The following is a 17,656-nucleotide window of genomic DNA, read 5'->3' on the forward strand; positions in this document are numbered from 1 at the left end:
CAATGTTACGGCCGTGGCTTATATCACCAGGGGGGCGTAAAAAGTGTTCTGGTGGCTCTGGAGGTAGCCGGCATTCTAAGGTGGGCAGAATGGTTAGTTCCAGCCATCTCTGCCATACACATTCCCGGGGTGGAAAACTTGCAGATAGGGACGTTGGACCAAGGCAAGTAGTCCCTTCATCCGGAGGTGTTTCGTCAGCTTTGTTTTCGGTGGGGTATTCCTGAAGTGGATCTGTTGGCGTTTCGGCTCAACAGAAAAGGTGCAGAGGTTTGTGGCTCAGTCACGTGATCCTCTGGTGGATGCCACAGAGGCTCTGGTGGCCCCATGGGGCCAGTATTGTTTGACTTATGCCTTCCCTCCACTCAAGCTTCTGCCAAGACTGCTATGCAGGATCGAGGCAGAAGGGATTCCGGTCATCTTATTGGCCTGGACTGGCCTCGCTGGGCTTGGTACGCTGATCTGGTGCGGCTGGTCGCTGACACTCCTTGGAAACTTCCTCTCAGGAAGGATCTGCTATCCCAAGGGCCAATCTTCCACCCTGCTTTACAGTGGCTGGCTTTGATGGCTTGGCTGTTAAAAGCCAGGTACTGAAGGATAGGGGTTGGTCTGAATTGGTGATTCCAACGCTCTTAAAGGCTGGGAAATGTACTTCTAGGAAGATCTACCATCGTACGTAGAAGACGTACATTGCGGGGGTGTGTTTCTTTGGGTTTATTCTTGCTCTTTTTTTCATTGGCTCGGATCTTGAACTTCCTTCACGGGGGTTTGAACAGAAACTGGCCTTGAGTACCGGCAAAGGCCAGGTGTTGACTTTGGCGGTTTTCTTTAAAGGACCGTTGAACACACACTCCCTGGTAAGTACCTTTTTTCAGTGTGTTCACCATTTGGTTCCTCCAGTGCATTTTCTCTGTTGCCGCCTTGGTACCTCAATTTGGTGTTTTCAGTCCTCCAGACGTTTTAGCTTTGAGAATCTTTGGGACATTCCCTTGTTTGTCTCAGAAGGTTGGGAATGAAGACATTGTGTTGACTGGCGCCGTTATCCTGTTCTTCTCCTTACTTTTTGGTTCACAGAGATAAGGTGGTTCTTCCCTTCTGTTCGTCATTCCTTCCAAAGGTTGTCTCTGATTTCCATTTGAATGAAGACATTGTGTTGCCTTCCCTGTGTCCAGGCAAAAACATCCTAAGGAAATTGCCTTGCATGCCTTGGATGTGGTTTGGGTAATTAGGGGTGTACCTGGCAGCTATGGTGTCTTTTAGGAAGTCAGACTCACTATTTGTGCTTATGGATGGGTCTCAGACAGAGTTGTCCACTTCCTCTGCGACCATTCTCAGATGGATCAGACAGATGGTGATTCAGGCCTATTTCATCAGGGGTCAGGTTCCTTCTTTCCCTATCAAGGTGCACTCCACTTGGGCGCTCAGGGCCTCGTGGGCTTTCTGTCATCAGGTGTCAGTGACGCAGGTTTGCAAGGCGGCCACTTGGTTGTTGGTGCACACTTTCACAAAGTTCTATAAAGTGGATGTGTTGGCATTTGCGGATGCCTCTTTTGGACACAAGGTTTTGCTGTTGCGGTTTAGAGGACTTGGTCCTCTTTGAGGGTGTATTTTTTTTTTTTTTTTTTTCAGGTGGGCTCCAGTTGTTTTGGTTGAGCCCCTGTTGCCTGGTTGGCTACTGTTCTAGCCTTGGGAATTTTTTGCTGTTCCCACCCCTCATGTTTAACACGGCTTTGGGACTTTCCAATGGTTAAGAATAGAGATGGGCTCAGACATGTTCGAGATTGCCCGATCCCGCCAGGAAGCTGACACTGCAATCCGCTAATCACAGACAGTGGGACATTTCCCGATCTTTGCAGCTGCTGATCGGGAAATGTCTCACTGCCTGTGATTAGCGGAGTGCAGTGTCGGCTTCCTGGCGGGATTGGGCAAACTCGAAGCTATCAAGAGCTATCAAGAGCTGTGTCCGTCAAAGAACGAAAGAGAAAATGGGATTTTTGACTTACCGTAAAATCCATTTCTCTGAAGTTTATTTATGGACATAGCACCCACCCCTCTGAAGTTGTATTTTCTCTGACACTGCTTGTAACAAAACTGAGTACCTATAAGCAGAGAGAGGCAGTATAACCCAATTGTTAAGAAGATCAGGAGCTGTGTCCGTCAAACATCAGAGAAATGGATTTTACTTTAAGTCAGAAATCCAATTTTGCCTAGTTGTCATGCCGTTCAACACTTTGAGTGACTGACCTTGGAATAAATATGCGTACTAAGAATTCTGACTTTCTGGGTTCAATTATTCAGATTGCGAAGATGCTATATCGCGCATGTCCAACCTGCAGCCCGGGGGCCACGTGCGGCCCGGAACCCCAGGCAATGCGGCCCACTCCCCCCTGACAATTTTTTTTTTGCTAGGGAGGAAGGTAGTCGGGTCGGGGGCATGGCCACAGCGGCTTCCAACTAATGGTAGGCAGAGGCTGCCTCGAAGGGGAGGGGGGGGGGGGGGGGAGGCGAGCATGTGCAGTGTTTCTGACTCCTACCACCATGACCACATCAAATCACTGAAGTGGTCATGGTGGTTAGAGTGTTCCTTTAATATCTCTCAGAAGAAGTAAACCTCTGTATACTGATTCCATTTAATTTGATCATCCTCTAGTTGTGTTAAATTAGTACGGGGGGTGCGGCGGTGCCTGAAGGGTGCGGCAGCATTTTATTACTTACTGTATATACCCTAACTATAGTATATATTTTATATGTGGCCCGAGAAAATTTCTCTACACTCAATGTGGCCCAGAGAAGCCAAGAGGTTGGACACCCATGTGCTATATAGTGGTATCTTCCATATTTAAAGCATATGTAAACCCGAACAATAAACTTTTTTTGTGAAAAAAGAAAGTGCGCTAGGTCTGTGATAAGCTGCTACCAGAAAAATAATGTGAAATGTCAAAAATGGGTGGTGCACTATATCAATAAATGTGAATGCATTAACTGTGCATGAAAATGAATGTGCAAATCAATATACAAACATATATGGCACATATAATGAAATCAAAGTCCCAAAGTTTTCTTGTTGATAATCCAAATGGATATTCAGTGACTGATGTACACAGATGGTGACAAATCAAAGGTAACAGTGATTCCCTCCACCAGTGTGAATTCCTCCTTACCGGACGGATAGAATAAGTGCTCCTCTATGCAAATATGAACATTATTATAAAAAATTATAAACTTTTTTTGTTTGCTAAATTAACCAATAAAATAACCAATAAAGTGCTTTGTTATATCTGTTCAAGAACTGCAAAAACATACCAGAAATTCAAACAGGTCCTGTGCACATTTTCCATCGAATTAGCCCTCCTAGCCCTTCTTTTGGACTACAGAAGCAAATTAGTCCATGTGTAATAGAGATAAGAAGGGGAGGAGGAATTCAGTCAGGTAGTTAAAAAAACACAGGGCCGAGTCCACAAAATTGCTGTTAGCTGTCAGTCCATAGAAGAAATTGTAGGGTATTTCAAGGGATAAAACATGGGAAAATGTGTGGATTTGTGCATATTTGTTTTATTTTACCCTGATGTACAATTTAATGCCTTATGCACATGGGTGTATTAAAATTCTCCTATCAATGATGGATCTTTCTGCCAGGAAATAGCAGAAAAATCAAGGAAAAAAATTAGCTTGTTTTGGTGCCTAATTACAGTCGTTTATGCATGCTTTTACAGGCGTATAAGTTGAGCGTAAACTCATTATACTAGCGAAAATATTAATCTGTTCTGGCAACTGTAATACATTTTCATTTATATGCATGTAAATTATGCTCAAACGCTGCTCTCCAAATGCAGCTTTGCCTATAGTTCGCCTTTAAAAAATATGCTGTACACCTGTAAGGGCTTATTTACACTGGCTTCAACTTTAACACACATTAAAGCGCCTACCGCTTCAACCTGCTTTTTAAAAGAAGCTTTTTGTATGCCCATGTGCATGAGGCCTAATTCAGTACAGATTTCCTTTAAGCAGCTGCATATGCTCAGGGAGAAGACAGTTTCTATGGAATAGGTGGCAGGAAAAAAGTCTGCTACTATTTTCACTATCCTATGCTGCTTCTTCTGTATTAAAAAGTTGTATGCAACCCTGTCTGTATGCTGATTCTTGGTGTAATACCAATATTGCCATTCTGTGTTTTGAATTTATTGATCTTGCAAGTTAATACATGTAAACCAGAAATAAAGGGGCCTTTTCCATTTGCTCACTGTTTTTTTCTTTTTTTTTTTTTTCTTCCATAGGTTTTACTGGGACTTCACAATGCTGCTCTTTATGGTGGGGAACCTAATTATCATTCCTGTGGGAATCACTTTCTTCAAGGATGAAACTACCACTCCATGGATCATATTTAATGTGGTCTCAGACACCTTCTTTCTCATGGATTTGGTTCTGAACTTCCGAACTGGTATTGTTATTGAGGACAACACTGAGATTATCTTGGATCCTCAAAAAATCAAGCGCAAATATCTGCGCACATGGTTTGTGGTGGACTTTGTATCCTCCATCCCTGTGGATTATATATTTCTTATTGTAGAAAAAGGCATTGACTCTGAAGTCTACAAGACGGCCCGTGCTTTAAGAATTGTGAGGTTCACCAAGATCCTCAGCCTTCTGAGGTTACTTCGACTTTCCAGACTTATTCGGTACATTCATCAATGGGAAGAGGTTAGTATGGTTCACTAGATATCGCTAAGATCTTTTACAAGAGAGGTAAATCGCAGATTCCATTAGCCAGTTTTAGTGTAGGGTTGCCTTTAAAGTATTTTTAATCTCCTTAAAAAGAATGTCATATATTGCGGCAACCAGCCATTTAAACATGCTTGGGACAAACATAGGTCTATACTCAAAAACAACAAAAAATGGGGCATATTTGATAGATACATGGTCTTTTTCTGCTGTCACTCTTTTATGTTTATATTGTGGTGGCTGAATTTGTTTTCTTGCTACCCTTCTCCTCCTCTTCATAACGGGAGAGGTGAACTGTAGACAACAGTGGGAAATGGGAACAGTGCTGACTGATAACTCGGCATAGGTTCAAAAGATTTGTTTCACTGGAGATATCAGAGATGCAGATAGGAGAAAACACTTTCAATGGTATATATAAAAGAGAAATTCAGGTTTCAGTAAAAAAAAAAAAAAAAAAAAAAGGGAGTGAACTGAGCGACCAAGCACCACTCATCGTTTAGCTGTTGGTCTTCTGGCTGCAGAAAGCTGGTAACTGTCAGCGGTTAACTGGAGCAGCGGGCTGTGGAGGGGGTGGGAGCGGCTGGCTTAGGCTCTCAGCAGCTTGCTGAGAGGCTGAGCCAGATGCTGGCCCAGGTATCTGGATGGATCCTGACCATATGGTCAGTATCTTTTAAGAGCCTGGACTGGCTCTGTGACATCGCCCGACAATTGGCTTTAGCACATTGTCCGCTAAAAACCAACAGCACTTCTGGGATCCATAGAAGTGCAGCCAAAAAAGCTTGGGCTATACTTCTCATTTAACAAACAAAACAGGAGCCAATAAGAATTGATGATTTTTGGTATTTACATGAACCTTCTCAAAGATTTTTAAGACAGCTGAAAATCCCTTCTGTTTGTGGACACCTGGGAGATGCAGTTACAATTTGCCTACATCAGTATCTGCTGCTTTTACTCTGACAATGGGGTGCCTAGCTGTATGGGGCAGCACTGGAAGGCGGGAACCCCTTTTTGTTGTTTCATGGAAACACTAACAAAAAAATCTTACCACTTCGGCTCTCGTATTTGTCCTCATAAGTGTATTCCATTTGACCACAGCAACTTTTACATTTAGGCTCCATTCACATCTAGGCGTCTTGGATCGCAGGAGGAATCAGCACAATATTGCCCGTGATTCCGAATCGCCGCAAATCTCAGGACACATTTGCGATCCCCTTTACTTCCAACGGCATCCTGATCGCAGAGCGATTTTGCTGCGATTGTCGTCCGACAAATCACGACAAAATTGCGCAAACAGAATCACTGGACGCCTTTCGCACAAAAGAAGTTCTAGAACTTTTGTTGGACAAAAGGCATCCCGCAATTCTGTTTGTGTGATTTTACCCCGATTCGGCGGGCAGCAATCGTGGCAAAGTTGCGCCGCGATCGGGTCGCCATTGGAAGTAAAGGGGATAGCAAGCGCAATTCGGGATCTCGGGCAGAAATTGGAGATGCGTAGATGTGACCAGAGCCTTAAGTATCACTCCGGGCAAAAAGAGGTGAACTGTCCTTTGCAAGGTTCCCATTATTTATAAACATTGGACAGGATGGTCATTTTTCATAGCCTTAAGTTATATAAGGAAAGTACCTGGAGATCCTGCAGTTTTCGTGCATATAACCTTCTTTCTAACGATGTTTGGACAAGGTTCTTAGGCTGCTTTGCAAATGGCTGATACCCCCCGTATTGTCAGAACTGTAAGGTTCAGTTGCCTTGGAAGTGAGCAACATCACTTCTGGCTGTGATGGAATGGCAGCTTTTTTACACACCCACCAGTGGCCAGTATTTCTATCTGCAAGGGAATTGTGGGCACATGACTATGTAAAAAAGGAAAAAAAGGTAAATTAAAGTGAATTCTATTATTTTAATAAGTGCAGCCTGCATAGAAAAAGTATTAGCTGATAAGGACTTGTTTGTTGGCATAAGCTTTACAGCTACTCTAACCCCTTGGCGCGGGCCATATGCAAATATGCAGCCTCTCAGCACCTGGGCCTTGGTCCCGAGAAGCCGTTTATTTGTATGAATTGCAGTCAATACCGCTGTGCCGAGAGTGTGCCGTACCCCAACCTGAAAGCTCCCATTCTCTGCTTGCGATCATGAGTTTTCGGATCTAGTGACAGCCAATAACAGTGGTCACGTGAACTTAAACCCCTTCTTGCCTCCCAGCATCCTAAACCTCTTAAAGACCCTGTAGGCGCCGGTGTGAAGAGGTTAAGAAGAAGAAAATTTAAATTTTTTTGGGGGGAGAGAAACATCTAGGCCAGGGGTGACCAACCTTTGACCTTCCTGAGCCACATTGGAAGAAGAGGAATTGTCTTGGGCCACGCATAAAATACATTAACAATATGGATAGCTGATGAGCAAAAAAAGTCTGGCAGATCAAAAGTTAACGATCACTGATATAGATATTGTACCTATCTAAGTAATAAAACTTAATTTTTTATGTAAAATGTTTTTTATTATGAAAATAAGAGCGCAACTTAAAACTAGTGCAATATTTGACACCGTTTTTGATGAAGGAATCAATATCTGGTCCAATGGATGTAGTAGCAACTCCTAATGAATTCCCAAGGTAGTCATCAGATATTTTGTTTCTAATTTTGCCCTTTGCTTCATCCTTGAAAATAGTTGCTCACAAATAGGTGCTGCTGAAAGCTGATGACATGAGTAAGGCGTGATTGTGAATAGTGGATTTTTTTTCTTTGGAAAGATAAAACTGATAAATGTCCAGAGACACTGTCAAATGTTTCTTTGGCCGCATGTGTTCACTAACTGTAAACGCATTGTTATAAAAAATTCCAAAAAATCTATATTATTTAGTAAGTTTACTAAAAAGGATTTATAAAGGGCATTAAAACTTCTAAACGTACCCAGGTTCAAGAAAGGGGGCACTAATGCAACTGCCAAAATTTACAATGGGCATGGAATGATAAACAATAGAAAAAGAGTCTTTTATTCCTTGAGGCCTCGTTCACACCATGGTGCAGAGACGTCAGGTTTTCTGCACGTGTTCTGCAAGGGCATAAAAAAAAAACAGTTGTTTTCTGCGTGTCCTGTTAATACCACACCGTGCTGATTTTTTTCTGCGCAGGAATCTGCAAGGTGTATTCAGTTTTCTGCACTGGAAAAAACTGTTCAATCAAAAATCAACATTGGTGTGAATTGGGAAAATTAACTGATGCACATAAAAACTGATGTGAAACTGATTTCTCTGCATGTGAAATCTGCACTGTTTTCCCATCTCCGTTTTTATGCACGTATGGTGTGAACGAGCCCTGAAAAAAGTCCATATAAAAACACTGTGGCATGAAATTCACGCTATGGCAGCACCCAGCAGACTCTGTTCCAAGCAGGATCTGGGGAGGCTCCCACCAGCAAACCATGTAAAATGGAGAGAACAATAGAGCGAGAGCAAGGTATTAAAAAGCATATCGCTAAGTCTACAGCAGGTGGCAACCTTTCAGGTGGTCAATGGTGCGCAAGCACCTCCAAAGTGAATGTGAAGTAAGGTTCTTGGAACCAGGAAGTAAACCTGGGAAACACCAGGAAGAGCCAGCAGGAGCATCAGACTGTCTGTACAGGCGCATCTAATAAAATTAGAATATAATCAAAAAGTTATTTAATTTCAGTAATTCAAAAGTTAAACTCATGTTTTATATAGATTAATTACACACTGAGTGATATACAGGCCCCTCTCAAAAAATTAGCATATTGTGATAAAGTTCATTATTTTCTGTAATGTACTGATAAACATTAGACTTTCATATATTTTAGATTCATTACACACAAGTGAAGTAGTGCAAGCCTTTTATTGTTTTAATATTGATGATTTTGGCATACAGCTCATGAAAACCCCAAATTCCTATCTCAAAAAATTAGCATATCATGAAAAGGTTCTCTAAACGAGCTGTTAACCTAATCATCTGAATCAACTAATTAACTCTAAACACCTGCAAAAGATTCCTGAGGCTTTTAAAAACTCCCAGCCTGGTTCATTACTCATGGGTAAGACTGCCGACCTGACTGCTGTCCAGAAGGCCATCATTGACACCCTCAAGCAAGAGGGTAAGACACAGAAAGTAATTTCTGAACGAATAGGCTGTTCCCAGAGTGCTGTATCAAGGCACCTCAGTGGGAAGTCTGTGTGGGAAGGAAAAAGTGTGGCAGAAAACGCTGCACAACGAGAAGAGGTGACCGGACCCTGAGGAAGACTGGGGAGAGGGAAATGCCAAAATGCCTGAAGTCCAGTGTCAAGTACCCACAGTCAGTGATGGTCTGGGGTGCCATGTCAGCTGCTGGTGTTGGTCCACTGTGTTTTATCAAGGGCAGGGTCAATGCAGCTAGCTATCGGGAGATTTTGGAGCACTTCATGCTTCCATCTGCTGAAAAGCTTTATGGAGATGAAGATTTCATTTTTCAGCACGACTTGGCACCTGCTCACAGTGCCAAAACCACTGGTAAATGGTTTACTGACCATGGTATTACTGTGCTCAATTGGCCTGCCAACTCTCCTGACCTGAACCCCATAGAGAATCTGTGGGATGTTGTGAAGAGAAAGTTGAGAGACGCAAGACCCAACACTCTGGATGAGCTCAAGGCCGCTATCGAAGCATCCTGGGCCTCCATAACACCTCAGCAGTGCCACAGGCTGATTGCCTCCATGCCACGCCGCATTGAAGCAGTCATTTCTGCAAAAGGATTACTGACCAAGTATTGAGTGCATAACTGAACATAATTATTTGAAGGTTGACTTTTTTTTGTATTAAAAACACTTTTCTTTTATTGATCGGATGAAATATGCTAATTTTTTGAGATAGGAATTTTGGGTTTTCATGAGCTGTATGCCAAAATCATCAATATTAAAACAATAAAAGGCTTGCACTACTTCAGTTGTGTGTAATGAATCTAAAATATATGAAAGTCTAATGTTTATCAGTACATTACAGAAAATAATTAACTTTATCACAATATGCTAATTTTTTGCGAGGGACCTGTATTTCAAGCATTTTTTTTCCTTTAATGTTGCTGATTATGGCTTACAGCTAGTGAAAACCCAAAATTCAGTATCTCAGAAAATTACATAAGACCAATAAAAAAAAAAAAAAGATTTTTAATACAGAAATGTTGGCTTACTGAAAAGTATGTCCATGTACAGTATAGTATGGACTCAATACTTGACTGGGGCTCCCTTTGCATGAATTACTGCATCAATGCGGCGTGGCATGGAGGCGATCAGCCTGTGGCGGCACTGCTTGAGGTGTTATGGAAGCACAGGTTTCTTTGATGGTGGCCTTCAGCTCGTCTGCATTGTTGGTCTGGTTTCTCTCCTCTTCCTCAGATACAGGAGGATACAGGAGCTGATGTCAGCAGTGAGAGACAACGGGATGCCACTGCATCCACTGATGGGCGGTACAGCGTAGCTTCAGCGACCCCAGGGAAACTGCACTCCATTCCTTGGTAAAGGTAGGTAATCCTTGGAAAAAAAAAAAAAAAAAATATATATATATATATATATATATATATATATATATATATATATATATATATATATATATATTAAATCTAATTTTTTTTTTTTTTTTTAAGTTTACATTTTCTGACTGCACATAACACTACCTTATTCATTACATTTCTTTACATTTGTTTGAAGCAAAGAGTGTTATGGCTTATTTTATTGCCATCTTGTTTGATAACCTAATGTTCAGAGGTTGTAAATCTTTAAAATAAAGATTTTGAGAGTTGTGAGAGAATAGTGATCTTCATTCTAAACCAAAAAATAGTGATTCTCATTTTGCTAAAATCGTGCAGCTCTACAGTGGACCAACACCAGCAGATGACATAGCTCCCCAAATCTTCATGGACTGTAGAAAATGTTGCATTGTATTGGGAAATAAAGGTCCCAGAGTCTAAGGGAATAGTGGAGAGGCACAGAATCCAAGTTGCATGAGGTCCAGTTGGACAGTCAGTGGTGATTTGGTGAGCCGTGTCATCTGATAGTGTTGGTCCACTGTGTTTTTATCAAGTCCAAAGCCAGTGCAGCCCTCTACCAGGAAATTCTGGAGCACTTCATGCAGGGAAGCAGCTGACCAGCTTTATGAAGATGCTGATTTAATTTTCCAGCAGGACTTTGCATCTGCCCACCCTGCCAAAAGTACCAATACCTGGTTTAATGATCATGGTATCACTGTGCTTGATTGGCCAGCAAACTCGACTGAACTAAACCCCATAGAGAATCTGTGACTTATTGTCAAGAGGAAGATGAGAGACACCAGACCCAACAATGCAGACGAGCTGAAGGCCGCTACCAAAGAAACCTGTCCTTCCATAACACCTCAGCAGTGCTACAGGCTGATTGCCTCCTTCCCACGCCACATGATGCAGTAATTCATGCAAAAGGAGTCCCGACCAAGTATTGAGTGCATACTATACTGTACCTGCACATATTTTTCAGTAAGCCAACATTTCTGTACAAGACCCCTTTCACACATGGAGTCCGTCAGGCAGACTCTGTTTTTCTCAGCGGGGGATCGATCTGCCGATTCCCCCGCTGAGCAGGCGGATGATAGCTGTGTCTCCGCGCTGCGTGCGGAGACACAGCTGTCAGGTCCCCATTCTTCTCTATGGGGGAATCGGATGGGAACAGACTGTCTGTCCGTTCTCATCTGGTCCGCCAGACGGATGGAAAATAGGGTTTCCATCTGTCCGGTTTTGACGGATCGAATGTCAGCGGACATGTCTCCGCTGACATCCGATGCCCCATAGAGATGCATAGAGCGTCCGTTCAAATCCATCAAAAAAACTGACAGGCGGATCTGAACGGACTCCCTGTATGAAAGGGGCCTTAAAAGTCCTTTTTTATTTGTCTTATGTGATATTCTAATTTTCTATAGTTGACCAAAAGATACTGCATTTTGGGTTTTCACTAGCTGTAAGCCATAATTGTCAAAATTAAAAGCATAAAATGCTTGAATGTGTTTATTGCATTTATATAAAATCTAGTGTTTCACTTTTTGAATTGAATTACTGAAATTACCTTTTTTTTTTTTTTATGATATTCTAATTTTATGAGATGCACCTGTATATTACATGGATGAGAACCACTGTGGACAGTGTTGTAGGCACATAAGATGGCTGTGATTATGTCATGTGATGGAAATGGGCATGCTTTTGCAGTTTGGGGCCCCTTTTGTTAAGTCTCAGACCTGGACACACCATGTGCTGTCCACAGTGGTTCTCATACATGTGATATACACAGTTTTTACATGGTTTAAAGCATAACTCCACTTTTGTAGAGAAAAAAAACATTCCCCTCTGGGTGATCTATGTACATTGCAGGGATTTTTAACAAACTTTGTTTCAGATTCCTACCTTTTTTGTCGTTCTGAAGAAGTCATTGTTTGTTCCTCTGTGCTGAGTGGGTCAAATGGGAGTGGTTTCATAATTATCTGTCAGCTGTGGCAGCTGCAGGGCTCTAATGAGGAAAGCTGCTGGGCCTGAATCCCTTTAGACGTGTTTCTATTGGGAGTATCTCATTAAAAATTTTATTTTTGTTGCAGGGGATGCCAGAAATCTGACTTTGATCTTAGGCAGACTTCTGGGAAAATTGGTGAGCCAATCACACAAGCAGGACAATATGTTTCTGGGGTGTGGTCAGTATACATTCTGTGTACAGAAAAGCTCCAGGTGGCCATAATGCATTTTTAGAAAATTACAGCGGCTGCAGATTGAAAAGGAAAGGTAATTTTTATTATTTTGATTTGGGCTGCAGATTTAACACCCCTGATCTTGGCTCTCTTTTGGCAGTGTTGTTTGGCGTTTTTTTGTATGCAATCTATTCGACCAGTTTTAAGTGGGGTACACACTAATAGAAAATCTGCCGAAACGTCTCGCCCGAGGTAAAATCGTATGATTTTCGGCTGGTGTGTGCACAACTTTCAGGAGCCGATGCCGACATTTAAAAAAAAAAAAAAAAAAAAAAAACGGAAGGACAAACCCCAAAATTTTTATCGTCCGTCCCCAGCACGACCAATTTTCTTTTAATGTGTATGCAGGATGTCCGCGAAAAATCGTATAAGAAAGCCCGCGCATGATCTGAAGTTGCTGACGACCCGGAAGTCTAGGTACAAACGTCCCAAAAAAAAATAAAAAATCAGATGAGAAATTTCGTGAACATTATGCATTGTCAACTAAAAACGGTTATGAACGTTGAGCAAGAGAGAGAAAAATCGGAGGATATTTCGTCTGATTTTTGTCAAGTGTGTACGAGCCTTTTTGTTTTAAAAAAAAATAGTTTTACTGTACATAAAAAGTACATTTATAGCATATGTCCCTTTTTAAAATGACACTAAAATGTTCCTGATACAAAGCATTTTCTTTTCATGGAACATAGAGCTGCACGATTCTGGCAAAAATGAGAATCACAATTTTTTGGTTTAGAATGATCACGATTCTCAATCTTTTTTATTTTAAAGATTTACAGCCTCTGAACATTAGGTTATCAATCAAGATGTCAATAAAATAAGCCATTACACTCTTTGCTTCAAACAAATAAAAAGAAATGTAATGAAAAAGGTAGTGTTATGTGCAGTCAGAAAATGTAAACTTAAAAAAAAAAATTATAATATATATATTTCTGCTAACCAGCTGTTTGGAAATGCTGATTTCATTTTCCATCAGGACTTGCCACCTGCCAACACTGCCTAAAGGATCTATATATTTATTAATATATATATAATGATGTATGTATGTGTATATATTCAAGGATTACCCCCCTCCTCCTCCGCTCCACTATCATAGATTGCCCCCTCAGGCGATGGAAAGATAGCTCACATGTTGCATGGCATGATGAATGAAGAGAGGGATGGAGTGCAGTGTCCCTGGGGCCTCTGAAGATACGCGGTACCGCCCATCAGTGGATGCGGCGGCATCACGTTGTCTCTCACTGCTGACGTCAGTTCCTGTGTCGGCAGCGGCGCCATTTGCGTTCCAGACTGGCTCCGCTGCGGCCGACGGCTTCCCCTACCGCCACTCAGAATCGCGAAAATTCAGGTTTGAGATCGCATGGGGGGGGGGGGGGTGTGAATCGAGATTGCGATTCTCAAAAGATTAATCGTGCAGCTCTAATGGGACACTTAAAAAAAGAAAACACAATTTATTTAGAAACAGAAAAAATGTGTAGTAACTGTAAAAAAAAAAATGAAAATGAAAAAAGTAGCAGTAGAAATAGCTTACGGGAGAAGTGAAAGACGGGTTTAATTAGGGGTGATTATTGTTGGCTAGAGGTCAAAAAGGTTTAAAATAGGTATACATTTTATTTTAAAAAATATATATATTACCTGATGTCTCTGGGTATCTGCAAGTGCTATTTTACACAGCAGTGGCTACATTTTGACTGCCCCTCCTGCTATGCAAAAATTCGTTTTTTTTTTTAATTCACAGCTGTCATTTTCTTAGCCGGTGAACTAGCTTTGGATGGGAAGGTGAGGTTTATGGGGATATTTAGTCTCCCAAATGCACTTGGAGCCTGTATGCATGTGATGAAAATGTCTCTACTTAAGTACTGTATGCACAGTGAAATATGCGTACTTGCATCCTTTAGCATTGTGCTAAACCATGTGAAAAGCACATCTCTCTTCTTTCCTGCAGCACCCCATTTTAAAGAGAAAAGCGCATGCGCGCGAAACACATTGTCACGGCAACGCTCCCCCTTGCTTTCCAGGCTGATTGGATCGGCTTCCCGTTCCAGTTTTGGAACTTCTGTTCCAGAGTCACGGTGACGTCACGTAGGAGCGCCGACGGGTTCCGGCTCCCAAACACCCTTGGCTTAATACAGCACCTGGCTACCACACTCCAGTGGTCCTTTCCATCCAATCTACCAAACTAAGCAGACATTGGCCCCGCTGCCATCTGTCCATGCTGGCTTGGTATCGTTATTTCAACCTTTATTAAGTCAGAAGGTTTTTTTATCTTAATGCATTCTATGCATTAGGATAAAAAGCCTTCTTTGTGTAGCAGCTGCACAAGTACCCCCTAATTTTTTCCTGAGCAGGATCGTTCTCCAGCGATGTGCACCAGTCCCTTGGCCGTCCGAGAATCTCCCTCCTGATTGGCTGATACACAGCAGCGGCGCCGTTGGCTCCCGCGGCTGTCAATCAAAATATGTTAGGCAATCAGGAAAGAGAAAAGGTGGGACTGAATGGCAACTCCGTGTCTGAATGGACACATGGAGCTGCAGCTCGGCTCGGTTACCCCCCATAGCAAGATACTTGCTGTGGGGGCACTCGACAGGAGAGAGGGGCTAGGAGCAGCGAAGAGGGACCCGAGAAGAGGAGGATCCAGGCCACTCTACAAAACCAACTGCACAGGGCAGGTAACAAGTTTATTTAAAAAAAAAAAAAAAGACTTTACAATCACTTTACCCAAAGAAACTGAATATAGCAGCTGGTTTTCTGCCATGCACAACTGCTGAAGATTCGGTCTACTCCAGTTTTGATAAATTCCCCCTTATGTCCTCAGTTAATTTTCTCCCATCATTATGGTCCTTTTCAGCACATTTCCACAGTGCTAGACAATAATGGCTTCCAAGTGCTGCCCCTTCCTTTCCAGCTTGAGCGTAGCAATATTGATTACAGTATTACAGCAGTTATGGTTGTTTCTAAAGTTGTGACTTTCTTCTTTTGACACTATGTAGACCAGGGTTCCTCAACCAGGGTTCCTCGTGAGGTTGCTAGGCGTTCCTTGAGAAATTGGCAATTTCTGCCTCTCAGATAAGTTCCCAATGACACCATTGTTCCTTTTAGCTATCTGTAAGGGGGTAATTCTTCCCAATGATGTGTCATGAGTTGTAGATTTTTAATTTTTATCAGGGGTTTCCCGAGACCAGAAATTTTATTTCAAGGGTTCCTCTGTGTTGAAAAGGTTGAGAAAGGCTGGTGTAACCATATATTGTCTTAGTAAAGTGTTACTAAAGAGTAGTTGTTTATTTAAATTTAAAAAAAAAAAATGTTTTACTCACCTACTCTGTACCATAGCATTGTACAGAGTGGCCCTGATCTTCCTCTTCTCGGGTCCTCGGCCGGCGATCTTGGCTGCTCCTCCTCTTCATGTGCATCCATAACAAGTTGCTTGCTTTGAAAACACTGTGTGTGTGTATTATATATACAGTAAAACCTTGGATTGCGAGCATAATTCGTTCCGGAAACATGCTTGTAATCCAAAGCACTCTTATATCAAAGCGAATTTTCCCATAAGAAATAATGGAAACTCAGATGATTCGTTCCACAACCATTTATTCATAAGTCCTTCAGTTTATAGTCTATAAACAAAGATTCTAGCAATGTGATTGGTTGTGTCATCATAAAATGTCCATCCACAAATGGCGCCTCCACAAGGGGATTAGAAGCAAAATCCAGCAGGAGGTACAGAGTATAAAAGAGAAGAGAGCCTCTAAGTGTACCCAGACTTGTATAAAGTACTCGAAATTTCTACTTGAGTAAAAGTACAAGTGCTCGATCAAAAAATTACTTGAGTAGAAGTGGAAGTGCTCGCAGAAAAAGTTACTTAAGTAGAAGTACTAAAGTATTCAACATTTTTTTTACTTAAGTATTGCAAGTAGTTTTTTCAAAAAATTTGCTACTTAAGTACTAAAAGTAAAAAGTACCAGTAGTTTTGAAAAAAAATTTCTACTCAAGTACTGAAAGTAGAAGTACAAGTACTGTGTTATGTAGTTATTAAAGAAAGAAGTCAAAAGTATGAACATCATATTGTTTTTATTATTTCAAATGATTTATTCAAATGATTAACCTGTGTTTGTTAGTAGTTTCTTGATGCACTTTAAGCGCTGTAGCACCATTTATTTGTTTGTTTCATATTTTCTTTTTATTGGAAAGATTTTGTATAGCAGCTTTTATTATACACAGCCTTTATTTTCGTATGCGCTGATTTACAAATGACATTATACACATTTTTTTGAGCTTTATGCAACCTGCCATCTACTGTTCTGGCAGTGGTAATTTTTTTAAAAGTAACGAGTAACTATGCAGCACAAAAAAAAAATACTTGAGTAGAAGTATCAAAATCATCGAAAAAATGTAGTGAAGTAAAAGTAGAAGTAGGAGAAAAAAATTCTACTCTAGGAAAGTACAGATACCGCATTTCGGTACTTAAGTACAGTACTTAAGTAGTTCTACTTCGTTACTATACATCTCTGAGTGTACCAATATGGGGACATTTAATGAAGGTACAACATTTAGCAACTCACATGGTTGATGAATGATGATTAAACAGGCACATCTAAGTATGCCGGCATCCGGGGTTAAGCTGTCCACATAGACCATCTTCTGAACCACTGGCTCTCATACATGTCAGTCTGCAATCGTGATTGGGAAGACTACCCTGCAGTAGAGTGATCTGAAAGTGAGACTTAGGAGCGCAGCCTGGAAGGGTGTGATGGAGATGGCAGTGCAGAGGATGGTCTATATGGACAGCTTTACCCCGGATGCCTGCATACTTAGATGTGCCTGTTTTAATCCTCAACCATGTGAGCTGCTAAATATTGAACCTTCATTAAATGTAACCATATTGCTACACTTCGAGGCTCCTCTCATCTCTTTTATACCCAGTTGTGACATAACGCTACTTGTATATCAAGACATCGCTTGTATATCAAGTCAAAATTTTTTTTTAAAATGTGCTTGTCTTGCAAAGCGCTCTCAAACCAAGTTACTCTCAAACCAAGGTTTTACTGTATATATATATATGTAGACAAACCTGTTATACTTATTTACTCTGTGTAATGGTTTTGCACAGATTAGCCCTGACCCTCTTCTCTTCCCCCGCTGTTGCTCCTGGCTCCTCCCCCTTGACCAGTGCCCCAACAGCAAGCCGCTTGCTATGGGGCACTGGTGC

General features: G+C 41.5%; 1 protein-coding gene across 1 annotated transcript in view; it reads left to right on the forward strand.

The window, feature by feature from the left end:
• HCN2 (hyperpolarization activated cyclic nucleotide gated potassium and sodium channel 2) overlaps nt 1–17,656 on the forward strand; it is a 150,705-nt gene that overhangs the window by 33,521 nt on the left and 99,528 nt on the right. The window contains exon 2 of the mRNA XM_082261191.1: nt 4,272–4,695. Within this exon, the coding sequence (XP_082117317.1) occupies nt 4,272–4,695 (424 nt within the window). The remainder of the gene's footprint in view (nt 1–4,271; nt 4,696–17,656) is intronic.

The sequence above is a fragment of the Pelophylax lessonae genome (genome assembly GCF_965119305.1).
Source record: "Pelophylax lessonae genome assembly, chromosome: 1".
In the NCBI taxonomy this organism is placed as follows: Eukaryota; Metazoa; Chordata; class Amphibia; order Anura; family Ranidae; genus Pelophylax; species Pelophylax lessonae.